The following is a 20838-nucleotide window of genomic DNA, read 5'->3' on the forward strand; positions in this document are numbered from 1 at the left end:
ACATCCCTGTATTTAATGTGTAATTGCTGGAAGTGTCATTGTTGTACATCTGTTAGTTATTGTTTAGTGCTGTGTTGAGTAGAACATTGTGTTGCACAGTTTGCGAATTTCGAGATGGCAGAGTCAGAGGAGAAACACATCTGCATTAAATTTTGTGCAAAACTCAAGAAAACCTTTACAGGGACACACCAAGTGATGCAGGAAGCATGCAGTGATGAGTGCTTAAGCCATACTCTCAATGCTACGAATGATTCACATGGTTTGAAAATGGCCTAATGGAGGTAAAAGATGACCCTCATTCAGGACACCCGTCAACGAAGCTCGTGTCAGGAACTGCAACGAAATTGTGCGTGCCAATAGAAGGCTGCTATCTGAGAGAGTGCAGAAGAATGTAACATTTCAGTTGGTTTATGAAATCCTGGCACAACAGCTTGGAATGCATCGTGTCAACACCAAGATGGTCCCATGGCTCATGAGTCAATACGAGAAAGACCTTTGCCTTGCAATCTACTTTTGGATTGTGCAAAAGAGAATGAAATGTTCCTCAATTAACTGGTGATTAGATCTGGGTCTATGGTTATGATGTTGAGATATTGAAAGGACGAAGATTTTCAACAATCTTTCTTTCTTGTGCTTGTGCCATTTTTCCAGTGGATTCGCAGGGTCAGCATCGTTAATTGGATGTGGCAATGTTAGTGGCCGGATGCCCTTCCTGCTGCCACCCCGTACCCCCGGGAAGGAATTAGTGCACCCCAACTGTCTGCGACTAGTGTAATCCATGGAATAGTGCGAAAGTGTTCAGATGTCTGCGAGGCGTGGAACTGAGGTGGGACGTGGGGACTAGCCCGGTATTCACCTAGGGGGATGTGGAAAACCACCTAAAAACCACATCCAGGCTGGCCGGTACACTGGCCCTCGTCGTTAATCAGCCGGGCGGATTCGATCCGGGGCTGGCGCACCTAACCGAGTCCAGGAAGCTCGGCTAACCTGGCGGGTCAAAGATTTGCAACAATAGACGATATAAAAGAAAATTCGCAGACGGCACTTTGTGCCGTTGAGCCAAAGGTGTACCAAGACTGCTTCTGGAAGTGGAAAAAAACAGTGTTGGAGCAGTGTAGCAACTGTGGAGGAGAATATTTTGAAGGAGACCATACACAACAAGTAAAAGATTAGTGTAGAAAATTTTTACAGGCAAAGTTCCAAATATTTTTTTGCCAGACCTCGTATAGACATTCAGACATATCGATATTGATTTACTGGAGCCATCGGTATCTGGATGCTGTAAAGTCGTATTTCTAGTGCTTCCTTTTAAGACTTGACAACAAGCAGTTGTTGTCAAGTCTTATAAGGAAGTATTGAAAAAACAAATTCATGTCATTCAGATACTGATGGCTCTAATATGCATGTATCGATACGTTTGAATGTCTGTACATGAAGTGCATATGGGACCCAAAGATGGCATATGCCGAAACTTCTTGTAAAAAAAACTGCGTTTCAAATCGTGCAGCTGTTTTGTGATTTTCCTTTTTAAATATTTGACTAGCCACTGTCCCGCTTCTGCAGTGGATCAGCAGAGACATCTTGGTATTGTGTTACTGCCAGCAAGTGACAAGACTTTGTTACAAAGCTCAGCTGCTAATCACCCACTTAAGACAACAGTGTGTTGTTCTTCCCCATTCATATTGATATTTAAAGCTGATCTGCAATGGGCATACTTTTCTCATTTAACAGATAGTAATTTTAGTTGTTTATGTCAGTGGTACCAATTGTAAAGTATGTTCTATCTAATTACAAGGTGCTCAAGAAAAAATAAATGCGTTGTAAGGAGTATTGTGATAGTGTGTTGCTGTATAAATTAGGAATAAAGTGCAGCAACCTAACGCTGTCGTGAAACATGTTGCGAGTGTTCAGAAGAGTTCTAGGTACTTGATTGTATTACAAATTGTGGTGATGTATGTAAGTGAAAATGAAGAAATAGGAACAAGAAATGGGAATGTTACCTTCAAAAAAACGTTTTGTAGTCTCATTCATTATAAATTGTTAAGAGTTTATAGACAATATTACTCTAATTAATGTTTATTGTGTTTACGATGCCCTAGTATCATTTTTTTTTTCACCTATATTTTTTGTTGTGTTTTCTCAAAATAAAAAAAAAGGTTACTGTTAAAGTACCCATCACTGTACTCTTCTCTCATTTATCTCGTGACAGACTATTTCACTTTGTTGCTAATTCCATCTACTTTATATTTCTTACTTGCTTGTATCTTTGGCTACTTCTCTAGCTTTTGATGCTTTTCTTCAATTACAGTGTCCCTTCACATGGGATCATTTCCTTCTGATTTTTAGATGCCTACTTATCCATAGCTTATGACTGTAGTGATTTGGTGACTTAGATAAAGAACTTGAATTGCACTATCCAAGAAATAACCCTATTATTTTTTAAATCACATTCAAAATTTATAAAAAAAACTTTTTGGATAAGAGAGAATGTTATATATAAATAAATTTATAATTTTTGTCATGTTGTTATATATATGTCTTTGATCGTTTTTAGAACCAGAGAAACACTTGCAAGTGGAAATCTCCTGAGTGTGATCAATGTGCTGATGCAACTGCGCAAAGTGTGCAATCATCCAAACCTGTTTGAAGCGAGACCTACAATATCACCTTTTCAGATGGAAGGCCTCACTTATACAACTGCATCTTTAGTTTATAGTGCTCTGGACTATGATCCATTTAAGGTAAAATTGAGATTTTTAACTTAAGATTACATATGCAGTTAAACTTACCCAGCCTAAACGATTAACCCAAATGTTGATTGTTAGATAAACTAGAACCATTTTCCTGTGGAGTTAGACACCATAGTGAACACAACATTGCAAACAGCAATTTTTTCATTCATGGGAAGCTTCTTAATAATTTCCTATGAATTTGTGTACAGGGAGTTACACCTTGAAATGTATGCATGAGAACCTAGTGCCCCGCCTCCTCGCCTTTCCCTTCAATCGCCCCTCTCATCTCTTCATCAGGCCTGCAACTTTGTTTTCATGTCTTGTCTTCCTTCAATCTATGGCCCCTATACGTGCAGTATTCTACATCTACATGGATACTTTGCAAATCACATTTAAGTGCCTGGCAGAGGATTCATTGAACCACCTGCACAATTCTCTATTATTACAATCTTATGCAGCACGCAGAAAGAATGAACACCTATATCTTTCCATACAAGCTCTGATTTCCCTTATTTTATCACAATGATCATTTCTCCCTGTGTAGATCAGTGTCAACAAAATATTTTCACATTTGGAGCAGAAAGTTGGTGATTGGAATTTCATGAAAAAGTCTTTGTCTTAATGCCCTTCCTTGAACTTTTTCAATGTACTCCATCAATCCTATCTGGTAAGGATCCCACACTGCGCAGCAGTATTCTAAAAGAGGACAGACAAGTGTGGGGTAGGCAGTCTCCTTAGTATAGCTGTAACATTTTCTAAGTGTCCTGCCACTAAAACCAGTCTTTGGTTAGTCTTCACCACAACATTTTCTATGTATTCCTTCCAATTTAAGTTGTTCATAATTGTAATTTCTGGGTATTTAGTTGAATTTACAGCCTTTAGATTTGACTGATTTATCATATAACCGAAGTTTAACAATTTCCTTTTAGCACTCAAATGGCTCTGAGCACTGTGCGACTCAACTGCTGAGGTCATTAGTCCCCTAGAACTTACCTAACTAACCTAATGACATCACACACATCCATGCCCGAGGCAGGATTCGAACCTGCGACCGTAGCGGTCTCGCGGTTCCAGACTCCAGCGCCAGAACCGCGCGGCCACTTCGGCCGGCTTTTAGCACTCATGTGGACAACTTCACACTTTTCGTTATTTAGGGTCAACTGCCACTTTTCGCAACATTCCGATATTTCTTCTAAATCGTTTTGCAGTTTGTTTTGATCTTCTGATGACTTTATTAGTCGATAAATGACAGCATCATCTGCAAACAATTGAAGACGGCTGCTCAGATTGTCACCCAAATAGTTTATATAGATACCAAATCATCTATTATTTTCAAATTTCCACAGCAACCATATTTTCTTATTAACTATAATTCTTACCATTCAGTTCATTGTTCTTTTTGATTCCAATGTTAAATGATTTACTGCAGTGCCCCACCTCTCTGATTTACCATAATCGTATGTTGTTCATTTATCAGCAGAGCTCTTTTGTGCTCAAAGCAATATCTGTACTTAAACCTTTCATTATCTACATAGGAACTGCATTCAATTTCATGTACAAATTCTTGTAGTATCTGTATTGGTTTATTCTCTGCCTATTTTTCAGCTTTTCCTCTAATGTGCCATTTTTAATTCTCAAATCATTGCTACTAGTTTTCCAGTTCTTTTGTTTTTGACCAAAAACATCCATCACATTCCTCCTGTGAACATTATTTTAGAGTATTTGGATGTTCCATTACAGATGTCTACTTGTCTCTTTATCTGTGGGTGTTAGAGGGTTGTCTGAAATTGATCCTTTCAACTTCTATTTACTGCTGTTTTCTCTCTCAGTACTGAACTGTATTTTTAATGTAGTTATTCATTCCTTGCTGCTGCTCTCTTTCTCCTGTATTGTTGTGCATTAGACCCCCGGTGTCACAAATTTTCCGCTAATGTCACCTGGTCGCATCTTCTCTGGCACTCAGAAAATGGTTGCTGACTCGAGGCATGATGCTTCGGGATGGTAGTTCCGCAACTGTTCAGTAGTGAGGAAATTTGATAAGTTTATTTTGTCAGTCTTAATTACTTGAATATACAATTTTGGCTGCAGCGGTTAGTGGTTTTGGGCTGACATGTCCATCCTCAAACCACACACCTTGTCATTAAACATAACTAGCCATACAACTTGGTACCAGAAAGGTCAAATAGCTTCTGAACAGAAAGTCAAACTATGGTCAACAAGTATTCCCATTGATCAGTTTGCCTGTGTATCTACAGTTGCACCTGAAAAAAAAAAATCAAATGTTCTCAAAAAATTGTGCTTCAGTCTGTAAACTGAATTAGAAATACGAGTGCAACAATTGACAATTGAGAAACTTTTTCTACTGTTGCAAAAAAGAATATTCACTTTATTCATAAAATATGAAATGCAATTTCATAGAAATAAAACAGAAAAAATTACAACCAAAAATTTTTATAGCATATCTCTCTCTCTCTCTCTCTCTCTCTCTCTCTCTCTCTCTCTCCCTCCCCCTCTCCCCCCCCTTCCCTCCCACCCTCCTCCCCTTTCCATCCACCCCCCCACCCCCGCCGCAGTAAAATTCCTACTTCCAAAAAAATTCAGAATTACCCAATTTGTCACAAAGGGCGTATACGCCCCCGGGAATTTCGGGATCAAAACAGGAATTTTTTCATCCAGGAAAACACGTGAATTTTTTAGAATTCTGGGAATTTTTCATTGTTTTTGTTTTCAGTTAAATTTTTGTTGTTTTTACTTGTAAAAACTAATGCTGTAACAAATAATTTTACTTTAGCCTGCTACTGCAGAATAATTCTGCAGCAATAAAACATAAATGAGGAAAAACAACAAAACTTAAGTTGCAAAGGAAATCGCCATTTACAACAACAAAACACAGTGCACACACAAGTGCCTGCCAACAGCAAAATATGTCAAAGGCTTTAGGACGAAACCGTTTCCGTAGAGCGTGACGTCACAAAGGTTTGCATCAGGTTCATTTGAGCAGTTGCCAGCAGGCTCATGCACATGCACAGTTGAGTTGCGTATGGGCAGTGCCATATCGGCAGTGGCAACAAGCAGCCAGGTGCTACCCGAAAAAAAATTTTTGGTGCGCCCAAGGTGCCAGATTAGCGCATGCACAGAGCAGTGAGAGTTGTGGGGAGGGGGTAATCTCCACGTGACCTGTGTTTACGTTTAGTGATTTTGCTGTTTCCTATTTGTTTATAACTCTCATGTCATATGAAAACATAATGGATTTTTGTGCTGGGAGCTATCAAGTGAATTAAAATACATTCACTTAATTGTGGAAGGCTAAAATAAGTTATTAGTTGCAGCTTTCACGTTTTACTTTATTTCCAGCTTTTTGACAGTAAGGCATTAATTGCCTTGCATAACAGTGAAGTTATTTTTATCGATTTTCTAAAGAAACATGGCTTTTATTAACCTCCTCTGCAGAGGCAGTCAGTTTATTTGAAGTGCTATTGGGTAGTGTCAAATGTTTGCTGAATTTCAAGTACATGGTTTTATCCTCTAGCACGCTTGGCATTAAGCCATAATAGAAAACCAAACATAAAACAATATAGCACTGGTAGTCCAAGCAGCAAATTTGCATCCCGAAAACCATACTGAAAAGCTTAATATCAGGTTGGGGCCTACTTCTTTGTGGATCTGGACATAACTAATGTGCACTTTAAAGCCGAATTATGCACTTTAGTATGTTTGTGAAATTCTGATGTTCTTGGTGTATCCTCTGATGTCCTGTTTCATTCGAGATGTAATGTAAGCTCTCTTAATGTTATATACGTATGAACATATGGACTTCCGATGTCGTCATAGCTGCGCAAGCACAGTAACGCAATTTTCTAGTGCGCTATGGCAACTGCTGAAATGAACTCTAACAGGTCATGGGAAAATGAAGGATCCAGTTCGTGTTGTTCAGTAGCCCACAGGTGAACTCCAACCGGCGATCAGGGTCATCCTCGTTAAGTCGATATTGCATCTGCAGCTTGTAAGGATGCCACTTACTGGTGTGCAATATCCGGACAACGGCGGTTTGGCTTATTCCACATGCTAGGGCCACATGACGGGTACTTTGTTTAGGACTTTTCACAAACAACGCAACAACCGCAGTTGCAGTTTCCTCACTGGTGACAGTCCTTGGTCGCCCACTACGTGCCCTGTCGTGAACAGAGCCCATCTCCCAGAATTTGGTGATCACGTGAGCCATCATGCTGTGCGATAAAGGTTTTCTGTCTGGGTGCCGTCTGTTGTAGTCAGCTGCTATTGTTCAGTAGCTGCGTTCCTGTGATATAAGGATGATTTCAATCTTCTGTTCACATGTGAAACCCATTTTAGATCACCTGGAACAAAGAGAGACATGAGTCGGTATCAAGGTAACTTTGAACATTAATAACTTCTAAACTGTACAAGATAGACAAAAACAAATTACACCACTCAGTTCCAGAGCTCAAGCGAGTATTATTTGATGTGTCATACACCCCCTTACCATTTAAAAAAAAAAAAACTTGACTTGAATCCAAAATGACGGATTTCAAGTTGGCGGCCATGAATGACATTCACTCCAAAAGTTGCGGCCTCACATCAAACCTATATTCCCATCATCACATTTCAATTTTCCCGTTAGTCTTTGAAGGTGTCCAAGGACTTTTGAATCTCCCTGTATTATGAAAAGGATAGTTGCTACTCACCATGTAGTGTATATGCTGTGTCACAGATAGGGTTAACAAAAAGACTGTCAGAAAAAGCTTTTGGCCAAAACAACACACACACACACACACACACACACACACACACACACACACACACACACACACACACACACACACACACACCCGCGCGCGCGCGCACACACACATCCACGCACACACAACCGCAGTCTCTGGCTTCTGTAATCTCAGCAGCCAGAGAGTGCGGTCGTGTGTATGTGTGTGTGTGTGTGTGTGTGTGTGTGTGTGTTTGTCGCAGGTTTGCACGCGCACGGGTGTGGTATCTGTAACTTCAGCAGCCAGAGACTGTGTGTGTGTGTGTGTGTGTGTGTGTGTGTGTGTGTGTGTGTGTGTGTTTCTACGTCCAACAAAGGCTTTGTTGGCTGAAAGCTCATTTTCTGCCAGTCTTTTTGTTGTGCCTGTCTGCGACTTGGCATCTCTGCGATACAGTGAGTAACAACTATCCTTTCATGATATTGTTACATTCCATCCTGGATTTTGCATTGTTGGATGTATAATGAAAAGAAATTTAGTCCTTTATTGAGCAAAGGTATCACTCTGTAAGGTGTGCAAAAATTAAATTTTTTCAGTGAATATGTTTTTGAAATCAGATGAAAAGTATTACGTAGCGGCTGGATAGCCATCTGTAAGCGCAGGTAGTAGCATTTGGCAAGGAGTGCAACATCAGAGCTGTGCCCAGTTAGGAATGGAAAGAGCACGTCTTTAGTAGCAAAATGTTGGACGTACACTCCCTCTCTGTTTTTATATTATTATTATTATTATTATTATCATCATCATCTCTTATGTAATTATTTTCTCTACAACTTCTTGCTTATTTTTGTTTTGGATTCCCACAACCCCCATCCCCATCAGCTTTTTACCCCTTCTTTTCTTTTCTTCTTAATCCACCTTTACTTCTCACAATCTACTCATCATCTCTGGACTGAACTGCCTGCCTGTACCGTCTTTCACCTCCTACTCTCTCTCTCTCTCTCTCTCTCTCTCTCTCTCTCTCTCTCTCTCTCTCTCTCTGGTAGCCCCCCCCCATCTTTTTCACCCCTTGTCCTCTCAGTAGGTGGTTCCCCCTAATCCAGTGTCCCGAGTGACCTGTCAACTTAGTCCTCTGTCCTCCTTACAAATAAAGTATTAGTTCTTAATGCTATGATGTCTTACTATACTTGCACATTACAGTGTACCTGAAAATATCTTAATCAGTGGCAAGCTTTTTATTTTCTATAAAAGACGTTTCAGTGGTTATACAGTTGTCATCATCATCACCACCATCATCATCAGGTGGAGACTGTTTTTAATCAAATGTAAATTAAAAATTTTGCTGTTAATTTTCATTCAGAGTAACAGCCGCAGTCTTCACAACCAACTTCATAATGAATAAAAGGGTTACCATGTATTGAATATTACAGAATAGTTTCATATAATTTTGTAGAAATGAACAATAGCTTGGTATACATTTTGTTAGTAATGTACAACTATTTTTCCTCTTTTTCTTTAACTGTCCATTTTTTATCATCTTGTATGTAAATATGCTGTTTAATGTTGCAGCGTATACATCTTGTTGCCTTTTGGTAGAGTTTGAATACTATCAGGTACCAATCTTGTATTGTGTAAATTAATATCTGGCTGGAGTGGCCGAGCGGTTCTAGGCACTACAGTCTGGAACCGCTAGTCGCACATTCGAATCTTGCCTCGGGCATGGACGTGTGTGGTGTGATTAGGTTAGTTAGGTTTAAGTAGTTCTAAGGTCTAGGGGACTGATGACCTCAGAAGTTAAGTCCCATAGTGCTCAGAGCCATTTTTTTGTGTGAATTAATATTTTTGACCTTATGTTTAGATAATTTTTGCAAAGGTACACAAATGTAAGATTTTTTTCTTACTTTACAGCACGTTGACTTGTTTTACCTCAACTTGTTGTTGCTGGATTTGGAACTTTGCTTAACTGCATTTGTTGCACATCGAATTAAGAAGTATCAGGCACCAAAGAAGCTAATTGAAGAAATTGATACCAAACCAGATCCTGCACCTCGTTGTCCTGCTGGTAAAATAAAAATTCATGTTCGTCTGTCCACATCACAGCAGCAGCAACCCCCTTCTGCTTTATTTAACAAAGCCATATCAAATATCCCCATTGCAAGAGTTGGAACGTCACCTTCGATTGTTGCTGTTAGTCCACAGGTTTCTGGTCAAGGTAGTGTGCACTTTATTATATAACTCTGGTAATATTTATTTTTGTCAGATCATGGAATGGTGCTTTAGATACACAGATTAAGTGCTTCACATTTATTTCAGTTACATGTGTTAATTTATTTTGTCATTGCTTGCTTTCCAGGCATTACTTTACGAGTACCATCAACAGGAACTTCGTCTCAGGCATATGCAATTCAGTTAGTGAATCAAGAAGGAACCATGAAAGGTGAATTTCAGCTAACATTTCTTATGATTCCCGTCTAATGATAAGAGAAGACTTATATCGGTCTCTTTAGTTTTATATGCATGAAATAATGAAAAAGAAAGCAACTTGTATCCACATAACATTCATAGTAGCCTTATTTTATTTTATTTGATTTGAGATACATATTCCATAGATCCAGTATGTCATGATTAAGCATGGATGTCATGTTGTACACGACCTGGGACAACCGGGAGATCCAGGAAAAACCCGGGAATTTTTTCATCCTGGAGAAAACCGAGAAAAACTCGGGAATTTTTTAGAATTCCGGGAATTTTTCATTGTTTTAGTTTTCAGTTAAATTTTTGTAAATTTGACTGGTAAGAACCAATACTCTAACAAAGGATTTTACTGTATGCCACTACTGCAGAATAATACTGTAGCCCAAAAGATCAGAGATTTATGTCGGTATTAAAAGTTTTACTGGCATATTTGTGTGATGCATCTTACAGTGTTACATGCGCTAAACAGATCAACATTATATGTGAAAGCTTTGCTTCTCTTGTAGCTTATTAATCTTCGAGACAAACATGCGGAAGCTTTGCTTTCCTTGTAGCAACACTGTGTGTATTAACTTAAACCATCCACTTTTCCTGTTGGCAAAATTCGAATTTATACTTTTGTAATATGAAAATATGCAGCATCAAAGATTTTTCCATCAAAAAACTTAAGCCTAACACATACATACACATAAATAAATCCTTTTTATACCCCTCAAAACACAATTTATATGCATACCTTGTACTGATTTTTGACTTGATACCGTTCACCAAATAATTGAGTTCTCCGACCTCCTCTCACCCAAACTATCTCTTTATAAATGCACAGACCTTGTGCCGAAAAAAAATCCTTATGCGACAAACAACAAACAAGCGACAATAAATCCTGTTTGATCCACCCCTCAATTTCATACTCGTCCCAAAATTATCCATTAAATGCCTCTTTTGCCCCAATTTAATTCTTTTTTTTTCTTCTTCTTCTTCTTCTAGACCTGTCGCTATCTTAAACTTCTCTTGAGTCCACAAATGAGGCAATAACGATCGTGATGTTCTGCCTTACCATCGCCAATCAGCTACAGTAAAATCACATTCCTCCTTAAGATACCATTCTGTCCAAATTTCACTTTCTATATTAGGTCAAACTCGCTGTGTTCTCCCTTAAAATTATCGACATTAGTGGCTACAACATCAATACCATAAAATAAAGCATTACTTTTTACTTCCACGTCATTACAAACACCTTCACAAGCAGCACTTTCAGCAACCGCTGATACATCATACAACTCACTACATAAAACCTCATTTACCTTCGTCAACAAATCACCAATATAAGAACAGCTCATAGTTTCACCATCCTGTGCCATTACATCACATAAATTATAGCTATAGCATCATGCAATTTTAGAATAAACAGTACCATTAAATTCCGCTGTATTTTGATTTAAACCTGAGCATAATACCTTTTCCTCTCCTACACGCTCCTGCGTCACATAAATTGCAGATTGCACATCAAATTCAGATCCACATTCATTCTCAAACAAACATTCAAGATCCACAGATCCGTCCAGAATTTTTGGTTCACCTACATTAGTAGACAGATACGCACAGATTTCTTCCTTTGAAGTATCAATACCAAAAGCTTCAACTTTCATAACTTCAGCACATAAAATTTCATTACTACCTGCCTTCAAAAATAATTCACCAATATACACACACAAATTCATCAACAGCTGATGAGACTAATGCTATGCCACCCTTATTAACCTCCTAACAACTTTCGCCATCACAATATCACCTGAAACAACATCACCTTCATCACTATAATCGTTACCACTTTTTAGAATTTTCTAAACCATCTAACTCCAGCAAATTCAGCTCCACCTCAGCCTCCTATTGGCACATAGAATCTTTCTTTGTATTAGCATGCACACACACTCTTTCATCTCACATTCATAAAACAAATCATTTAGCCCTAAATCGTCATCATCGCCTTTATTGTTATCTTTCATTATCTTAGGATTATGCCTTTTACGTACGATCTGATTTGAAAATTTACGTATTTGATTCTCATCTCTTACTAATTTCATTTCAGTATTCTGGTACCTTTCTGCCGATTTATTAACACTTATCACATTTCCGTTTACTCATATCCTATTCATTGCCAGTTTATTTTGCCATCTCCGGACCTGAGGTGCAGCAAAACTTAGTTTCCCGATCTCCCATTATCCTGGTTCATTTCGCCAGGTGCCAGTCCCTCAAATCTATGTTCTTGGTGTTGGTCCCTGTCACGAAAGTATCCGTTCTTATTACCCCTTTGAATTTTATTTTCCTGTCACCGTTTCCCTTATCAAAACTGCTGTTTGCGTTCCATTGATAACTTCCTGGACATCTTTCATAGTAATGTCTCGGACTGTAGTTATGATTTCCACTCTGAAAACTATTTGTCTGTTTACATGGCAGTTTAAATTTCAACACCTGTTCTAATCTTTCTGCAAAGTCCACAAATTCATCTATTGAGTTGCTAGGACTGTGCACTAGATCCCACTACAAATTTTCCGGTAACCATCTTTTCAACCTCGTAATTTCAGTAAGCACTCTCAATGGACGTTTCACATGCATTAATCTCGCAAGTTCACATTTATAAAATTCTTGCATCGACCTGTTCCCGTATTGAAATGTTGGCCCATTCAGAAACTCATTTTGGCGTCGTGTTTGCTTCAATTCACTCCAGAACATGTTCAGGAAACTGCTTTCAAATATTTCGTAGGTAGTGAACATATCACTGTGTATATCTGCCCACAATTGCAGCTCACCTTCCAAATGTGTTTTCATGAATTTCTCTTTCACCTCATCGGATATTCCCCTTATAAAACCATCCGTGCATGCTGCTAGAAAATTTACTGGGTTATATTTCCCGCTTTTCCCAAAACATTTGACCGATCCTACGTTCATCTACAGAACACTGTCGCTGTAGAGGTTTGATGTGCAGCTAAAGAATTCAGTTCGCTTTTTATTTCATTGATTTGCTTTTTACCTTCACTATTTTCAATTTTAATGCCAGGTTCTACTTGTTCCTTTATTTTGTCTACTTCTTTCTCCCCTTTACCTATTTGAACAGCTAAGTTGCTAATAGCCTCTGTCATTTCAGCCATTAGAGCATCTTGTGTACTCATCCATTTTCTTACATTGTCTCCCAGATCTGCCTACAACTTTTCCACCTTATCACTGAAATTTTTCTCTGCTTGATCTACCTTAGAGTCAAGTGTCCCAACTTCATCAGAAATTTTGCCCATTTCATCCTGAATTGTTTTTAATTTTCCGTCTATCAATTCCTTGATTCCACTATCAATTTTACCTACTTCGTCTTTCACAACAAAGCTATTTCGGATTGAACTGAATCAATTTTTAAATTTATATCATCCGTATTGGTTTTAACAGAATCCAATTTTGGATCCCAATCCTCTTATCATTTGCATTAATTGCGACATCATGTCTCCTCCATATACATCTCCCTTGCCTGATTTCGGACTATCTTCCGTACTAAATTCACCACTGATCACACTCTCCCACTCTGACTTCGGGCTAAGCGGCTCGCTAGTATTTTTGGACTCACTGGCTGACTGCTTAATATTAGCGACATCTAATATTGGCGATTGAACTACAGGATCATACGTAATCTCGCTATCAGCGCAGGTACTTAGCTTTGTTGTGTTGGACCCTTCTGCCATAGTATTGCTGTCGATGTTGCAGTTGAAGGCGATGCTGAAGATCTTGTAGCCTCTGCTGTGGTACTGCAACAGGTGCTGCGCGATGAATCGTTGTTGAAGATGCCGCTGCTGGCTGGAACCACTTGCTTTTGATATCGCCCCTTCTTCCATGTTGCTTTTCTTTCATCACTCTTAACCACAGCTAAAAACTCGGTGCACACAACTGTTGCAAAATTCGTAGCTCAGAGCCCCCACGCAAACTGCCTAAACTGCCACAGACTTGGGGCCTAAGTCACAGAATGTTGTTAACTGTGAGAATTACAATTGTTTTTTCACAACTATTAAAGAAACCTAATATTCAGTCCTGAATCCAATCTCACATTTAACTTTTGCAAGAGGTCCTGCCTGTTGAAGTTCAGATAATACTTTTGGAAACACTTTGCAGAATTCAAATCCAATTCTAAACTTTCCAGAGTTCATATTCTGCAACTAACACTTTCCAAAATCCAATTTTGTTTCAACACTTTGCAGGATTCTTATCCCTTAACTAACACTTTCCAAATTCCTATCCCGGACGAAATCCCATCTTGTGGTGAATCTGCACCCTTTGTGGCACATGGTCCTGGACAACAGGGCTCGTTTCACAGTTCCTGTAGGCTGACTCTTATGGCCATATATTTAAATGAGAGCACAATGCTTGTTAACTCACTGCCGACATAGTGTAGCTGAGGTGGAGCAAGGGGAACCAGCCCCACATTCGCCAAGGTAGATGGAAAGGCGCCTTAAAAACCATCCAAGGCTGGCCGGCACACTGGATCTCGACACTAATCCACCGAGTTTGTTCTGGGGACAGGCACACCTTCCTACTTGGGAAGCTGTGTGTTAGATCGCGCGGCTATACAGTACTGGTACTTCAAGAAAATTTGCATCCCGAAAAGCGCACTGAAAAGCTTAATATCAGGTTGGGGCCTACTTCACTGTGAATCTGCACATTTGAATCTGTCCTTAAAGCCAAATTAGGCATTTTAGTATGGTTTACGAAATTCCTATGTTCTTGGAGTATCCTCTGATGTCCTATTTCTTTTATGACGTCATGTAAGATCTCTGAATGCTATATGTGTACGAACATACGGGCTTCCTATGTCATTGTAACTGCCCACACGCAGTAATGCCTGTTTTCTAGTGTTCTCTGGCAGCTACTAAAATGAACCCATGTCTAAGACGTCGCGGGAAAATATTACAAGTTTCTTCGCTAGCCTGAAAGACCAGTTCTGTGCATTAAAAGCTGTGAATTTTTTGTGGAGATAATATTCCCTTCTATTGTTTATAGTATCTCAGACATTGCAATATGATAGCATATTAATTTGTCTCATCAATTAAATTTTTTTTGTGCATTTTGCTTATTCTGCTTTGGGGCAAAAATAGCTGAATCCTGTACTACTCAGCATTGTGTCCCTCCTTCCCTAATATGCATACCATTGACTTGCTCAATGTTTGCTTGTCGACATTTGTTTGCACCTTCCATTGTCTTCTCTGTCAGCACTATCATGCCTTTCTTGTTGTCAGTGTTAATAATATTAATGATGTTAACAGCAAATTGTTGCAGCTTCCTGTGATAGGTATTTCCCTTGGTAAAAAACCTTCCATAGCCAAGTTCCCATAAATTCATGTTTATTTCTGACACTCAGTTTTGATTGATACCATAGTTATCTTCTGGTCTTCAAAAAATATTTGTTTCAAAACGTGTTCATTGTTAGAACCTCTGACAGTATGGTCATTATGCACATTATACAGTTGTATCTGTTGAACCGGGTTGTCAAAAATAGACAAATTTGTGTGATCTTGTATAGTGAAGGTTTTTTACCAAATAAAACATAATCATTCCTTCTAATTTCTCAACATGAGAAAATGCAGTCTAAAGTATTTTCAGTGATATTTTTTGTGTTCAGTTTGCATGCTCGCACTGTGAGGTAAAAATGCACGCTGCTGTAAGTGGAATTAGTTCCCACTATGATTGGGTAATCGATTTGCCTCACCAATGCATGCAACAAATGTCAATGCATACACAGTTGGACACTACAGTAAACGATATGATGTGATGATGGTTTCGATTTTTTACAGTCAAAAAATTTGCTCCTGGTCATCATGATGTTTGTTCCCTCATCTTGCAAACAACCGTTTTCAGGGAATGATTCCTATTTTTAAGTGTTTTTTTAATATGTTACGATGAATTGAAAAAGCTTCACTGTCATGCAAACCACTGCTGATCTATATGTACATAAATAAACCACAAGCCACCATATGGTGCCTGCTTGAGGGTACCTTGTACCATTACTAGTCATTTCCTTTCCTATTCCACTCAAAGACAGTGTGAGGAAAAAATGATTCTATATGCCTCCATATGAGTCTTTGCAGATCTTATGCAAAATGAATGTATGTTGGCAGTAGAATCTTTTGTAGCCAGTAGGAAACGACAGTTCTCAATAGTGTATTGCAGAAAAAAAAGTTATCTTCATTCCAGGAATTCCCTTTTGTGTTCACAAAGCATATCTGTAATAGATATGTTGGTCGAAACTGCTGTTAATAAATGTAGCAGCATGTCCCTGAAATTCTTCAATGTTGTCCTTTAATCTGACCTGGTGATGATCACAAGGTCTTGAACAATACTCAAGAATGGGTTACACTAGTGTTTGATATGCAGTTTCCTTTGAAAATGAGCTACACTTTCCTAAAATTCTACCAATAAACCGAAGTCGACCATTTGCCTTCCCTATTACCATCCTTACGTGTTCATTCCTTTTCACATTGCTTTCCAACATTATGGGTATATTTAATTGACTTGACTCTGAAGAACATCATACCAGCAATACTGTATTTGAACATTATGGGATTGTTTTTCGTACTCAGCTGCATTAACTTACATTTTTCTACCATTCATCAAACCAAACAGGAATTGTGACGATCTTGTCCCATGTATTGCAGCATCATCAGCAAACAGTTGCAGATTGCTGCTCACACTGTGTGTCAAATCATTAATATATATTGAGAATGAGAGTGGTCCTGTCACACATCCGTGGGACGCACATGATGATACCCCTGTCTGTGATGAACATTCACCACCGACAGCAAAGTACTGGGCTCTGTTACTTAAGATGTCTTCGAGCCACTATCACATCTGAGAGAACATATCCCGCTTGCTCGGTTCTTCGTTGACAGAGTGTAGTGGGGCCCTGCTTTCTGGAAATTGGGTTTATGGAATTTGGTACTTCTTTTCCTACAGGTATTGGAAAGTGTGAAACAGTTTTGATCTCACAGTGTCAGTAGAGCAAGAAACATCAATTATGGTAAATGATTGTTTATTACAGTGAAATTTCCAGAAATACACTGCAATTCATGCAGATTTAATTGATTCACATTTAACTCATTGTGATGTCATAATCTGGAGAAGGGGAATTATCTCATAAACAATATCACCCACTACATACACTGACAGAAAAAAATCCCAACACCAAAAAATAATCAGTGGAGGGTAAACAAATTTCGAGAACCATTTGTCTACGTAACATAAACTGATGGAAACAAATTTCCAATACCCAGAAGGAGTTGTGCAAGGTAAACAAAAGTTAGTAGGCATGTTTCTACATCTGAAAGATGACATCTATTCAAGTTTCATGCCAGTCACATAAGAGTGGCACAGCAGCTCCACTATGAGGATGCAAATTGAGTATGCTTTATATATGTGCTGTAACAGGCATGAGCATTAGTTACCTTTCAGATTGGACTTCGTGAGTTAACATTAGCCAAGAAAATCTTTAAGACGACAAAGATACCATTAACAGCAGCTTGCTGGGTTTGAACGAGGTCCTGTAACAGGACTGTAAGGAGCTGAACGTTCCTTCCGCAATACTGCAGAAAGACTTGGCAAGAATGTAGTCACTGTACATAATTGCTGGCATGGTGTTCACAGCAAGGTACTGTCACAAAAAGACTGGACTCGGCCAAATGGCATTATCAAGAGGGAAGACTGTTGTGTTCGGCATATGGCTGTGGTGTATCGTACTCCGTCTGCAGTGGCAGTTTGAGCAGCAGCAGTTGCCATCCCAATGACACAATGAATTGTTACAAATCAGTTACTTCAGTTACAGCTTCAAGCCAGACACTTCGCAGCATCTGATCCCAAACCACCGCCATTTGCATCTCCAGTGGTCCCAATGAGAGATCATTGGAGGGTGGAGTGGAGGGGTGTTGTGTTTTCTGATGAAAGCCAGTCCTGCCTCAATGCCAGTGGCAGCCATGTGTTGGTTAGGAGGAGGCCAGCTGAGCACTAGCAACCAAACTCTCCACAGCCTAGACAAACTGGAGTTCTGGTCTGTGGTGAAATTTCACATGACAGCAGGAGTACTCTTGTGGTTATCCCACACACCCTGACTGCAGATTTGTATGTCAGTCTGTTTATTTGACCTGTTGTGCTACCGTTCATGAACAGCATTTCATGGTGCACTCTCCAACAGGATATCACTTGCCCATGTACAACTATTGTAGCCCAACATGCTCTACAACGCTCAACGTGTTGCCTTGGCCTGCTTGATCACCAGATCTGTCTCCAGTTGAGCAAGTTATGAACATCATTGGATGACAACTCCAGCATCATCCACAAACAGCGTTAACCACCGTTCCTGTATTGACTGACCAAGTGCAACAGGCATTCAACTCAGTCCCACAAACTGACATCTGGCACCTATGTGACACTGCACATTTGCATGTTTGCATTCAGTATTCTGGTGGTTACAGTGGTTATTAATGTAACTGCACTTCACATTTGCAATGACTTTTCTTGCACTTACATTAATCTGTGATTTTGCAACATTAATCATTTAAATATGTCACCTAGACAAATGCATTCTCTAAATTTCATTACTCTACATAATTATTTCTAGGTACATGTATTCTTTTTCTGTCAGTGTATCTAAGTGATTAACTTAGCAAGGTCACAGATTAATGTAAGTACAAAAAAAGCTATTGAAAATGTGAAACGCTGGTACATTAAAACCAGTATAACAACCAGAATTTTGAATGCAAGCATGTGAATGTGCATGCATTGTGTCATACAGGTGTCAGATGTCAGTTTGGGGGATGGAGTTCGATGCCTGTTGCTCATTTTCTGTCTGTACAGGGACAATTAATGCTGGTTGTGCATGGTGCTGGAGTTGTTGTCCAATGATGTTCTATATACATGTGACTGCAGACAAACCTTGTGATCAGACAGGTGAACATAACATGTCAAAACTTTGTAGAGAATGTTGGGTTACAGCAGCAGTTTGTGAGTGAACGTTATCCTATTGGAAAATACCATACGGAATACTGTTCGTGAAAGGCAGCACAACAGGTCGAATCACCAGACTGATATACAGATTTGCGGTCAGGATGCATGGGGTAACCAGTGTGAGTGCTCCTGCTGTCGTATGCAATCACACACCACACAATAAGTCCAGATGTAGGTACAGTTTGTCTAGGATACAGACAGGTTGGTTACAGGCACTCACCTGGCCTGTTCCTAATCAACTCACGGCCATCATTGGCACCACGGCAGAACAGGCTTTCAGCAGAAAACACAACAATGGGCCTCCAATCCCCCATTCAATGAGTTATTGCAGACAAAACTGAAGTAACAAACAGCAGTGACAGTTCGTTGTTTCACTGTGATGCCAACTGCTACAATCACAAGTTTCTGCGACTGTTTTATAATGTGTAAAATAAAGAGAATGTGACAAGTTTGCAAGCTTAGGCTTTAAGTTAATATTCATGATATTAAATCAGGTGACGTGCCACCTGCCAGCACACAAATTTGCTCAAAATTGCTACATAAATCCTTGTAAGCTAATTGTTCCACTATATTCAATCAGCATTTCATGCTTAGATTATTGCTGTGGAATAAAAATGTTGGCTGTTTGGATATTCTTCACATGCTATCTGCATAGTGTTAAGAAAGACTCGTGTTTAAATCTACACTCTGGTTCATTTGATAGCTGAACTTCACAGTCTCGACAGTGCAGCTCTTTATTACAGTGATACGGTTTCAAAGCTGTCAACTTGAACACCACAGTGCTTTAATAGTGCATACTGGAGGTGACATGACCTTATCTTCTTCCAGCCTTTGAACTGACTTACTTAGCCAGTTATAGGGAACATGCAGTTTTACATGGACTCCAAACCATGGGGCAACATTGCCTGACAAGTGATGAATAAAAATCCTAGGACTAACCAGGGATTGAAACCTAGGCTGTTATATCTGGAGTCTGATATTTTTATCTCATAGCCACTGAGCCACATCGTGATTTAAAGTGGAGACCATCTACTTAGATTGCCGTCATGGACAAAAGATTACCATCACTGTCTTCATTGCAGAAAGACCCAGGTTCGTTTCCCAATACCTCCTCAGAGTTTTTCTGAGATAGGAGATCTGGTGCAGCACCAGTCAGCCCTTCTGAAGCCAAATGAAGAGATGATTGAATAAATACACAATGGCATCAGCAGGATTCATCTACTATCAGTAACAAATGAAGGGATTGGCAACATCAGTCACATGTTCCACGATTGTAGATTGCTCCTCGTGCTGCGTTGAAAGCAGCAGTTGGCCAGTCAGAACAAGCGTAAGACCTAATCCGTGAGTGGAGTTTATGTTATCATCTACTTATCAGTGAAAAAGATAGAATGGAGTAATAAATTGACTAAAAAAACTATCTGTCAACCAAAGGAACTGATTGTGAATTATTGTCATTTAATCTATTAGCATTTTACTATAACCTGTTCAAAAATAAGAGATACACACACAAATCTCTGGTCATGATAAAATGTCATATTATTACTTTTTTAATGAAATTTTTCGAATATGAGATTAGTTAAAAAGAAGTTTCAGTAGTTTTTCACAGGGACAGATAGAGATACTTATTAAATGCGAGAATGTCTTACATGCGGGGTTTTTTGATTAGGATTTTCATGTGGCTTTCTTTTTCTTTTCTGGCTAACACACACTCTCTCTCTCTCTCTCTCTCTCTCTCCCTCCCTCCCCCTCCCCCCCTCCCTCCCTCTCCCTCTCTCTCTCCCTCCCTCCCTCCCCTCTCTACTTTCTTTTATCCTCGATCCTCTGTACTCCAAACAGTAACAGTTGTATCTGTAAATTTCTGTCCAGTTGCTTTTTGCTTCTGTTCCAGTAAA

General features: G+C 39.3%; 1 protein-coding gene across 4 annotated transcripts in view; it reads left to right on the forward strand.

The window, feature by feature from the left end:
• LOC126477588 (helicase domino) overlaps positions 1-20838 on the forward strand; it is a 423343-nt gene that overhangs the window by 152024 nt on the left and 250481 nt on the right. For all 4 annotated transcript variants that reach the window (XM_050103628.1, XM_050103631.1, XM_050103630.1 and 1 more), the window contains 3 exons: positions 2555-2741; positions 9353-9656; positions 9798-9881. In XM_050103628.1, the coding sequence (XP_049959585.1) occupies positions 2555-2741; positions 9353-9656; positions 9798-9881 (575 nt within the window). The remainder of the gene's footprint in view (positions 1-2554; positions 2742-9352; positions 9657-9797; positions 9882-20838) is intronic.

Source organism: Schistocerca serialis, chromosome 1 (assembly GCF_023864345.2).
Source record: "Schistocerca serialis cubense isolate TAMUIC-IGC-003099 chromosome 1, iqSchSeri2.2, whole genome shotgun sequence".
Classification (NCBI taxonomy): Eukaryota; Metazoa; Arthropoda; class Insecta; order Orthoptera; family Acrididae; genus Schistocerca; species Schistocerca serialis.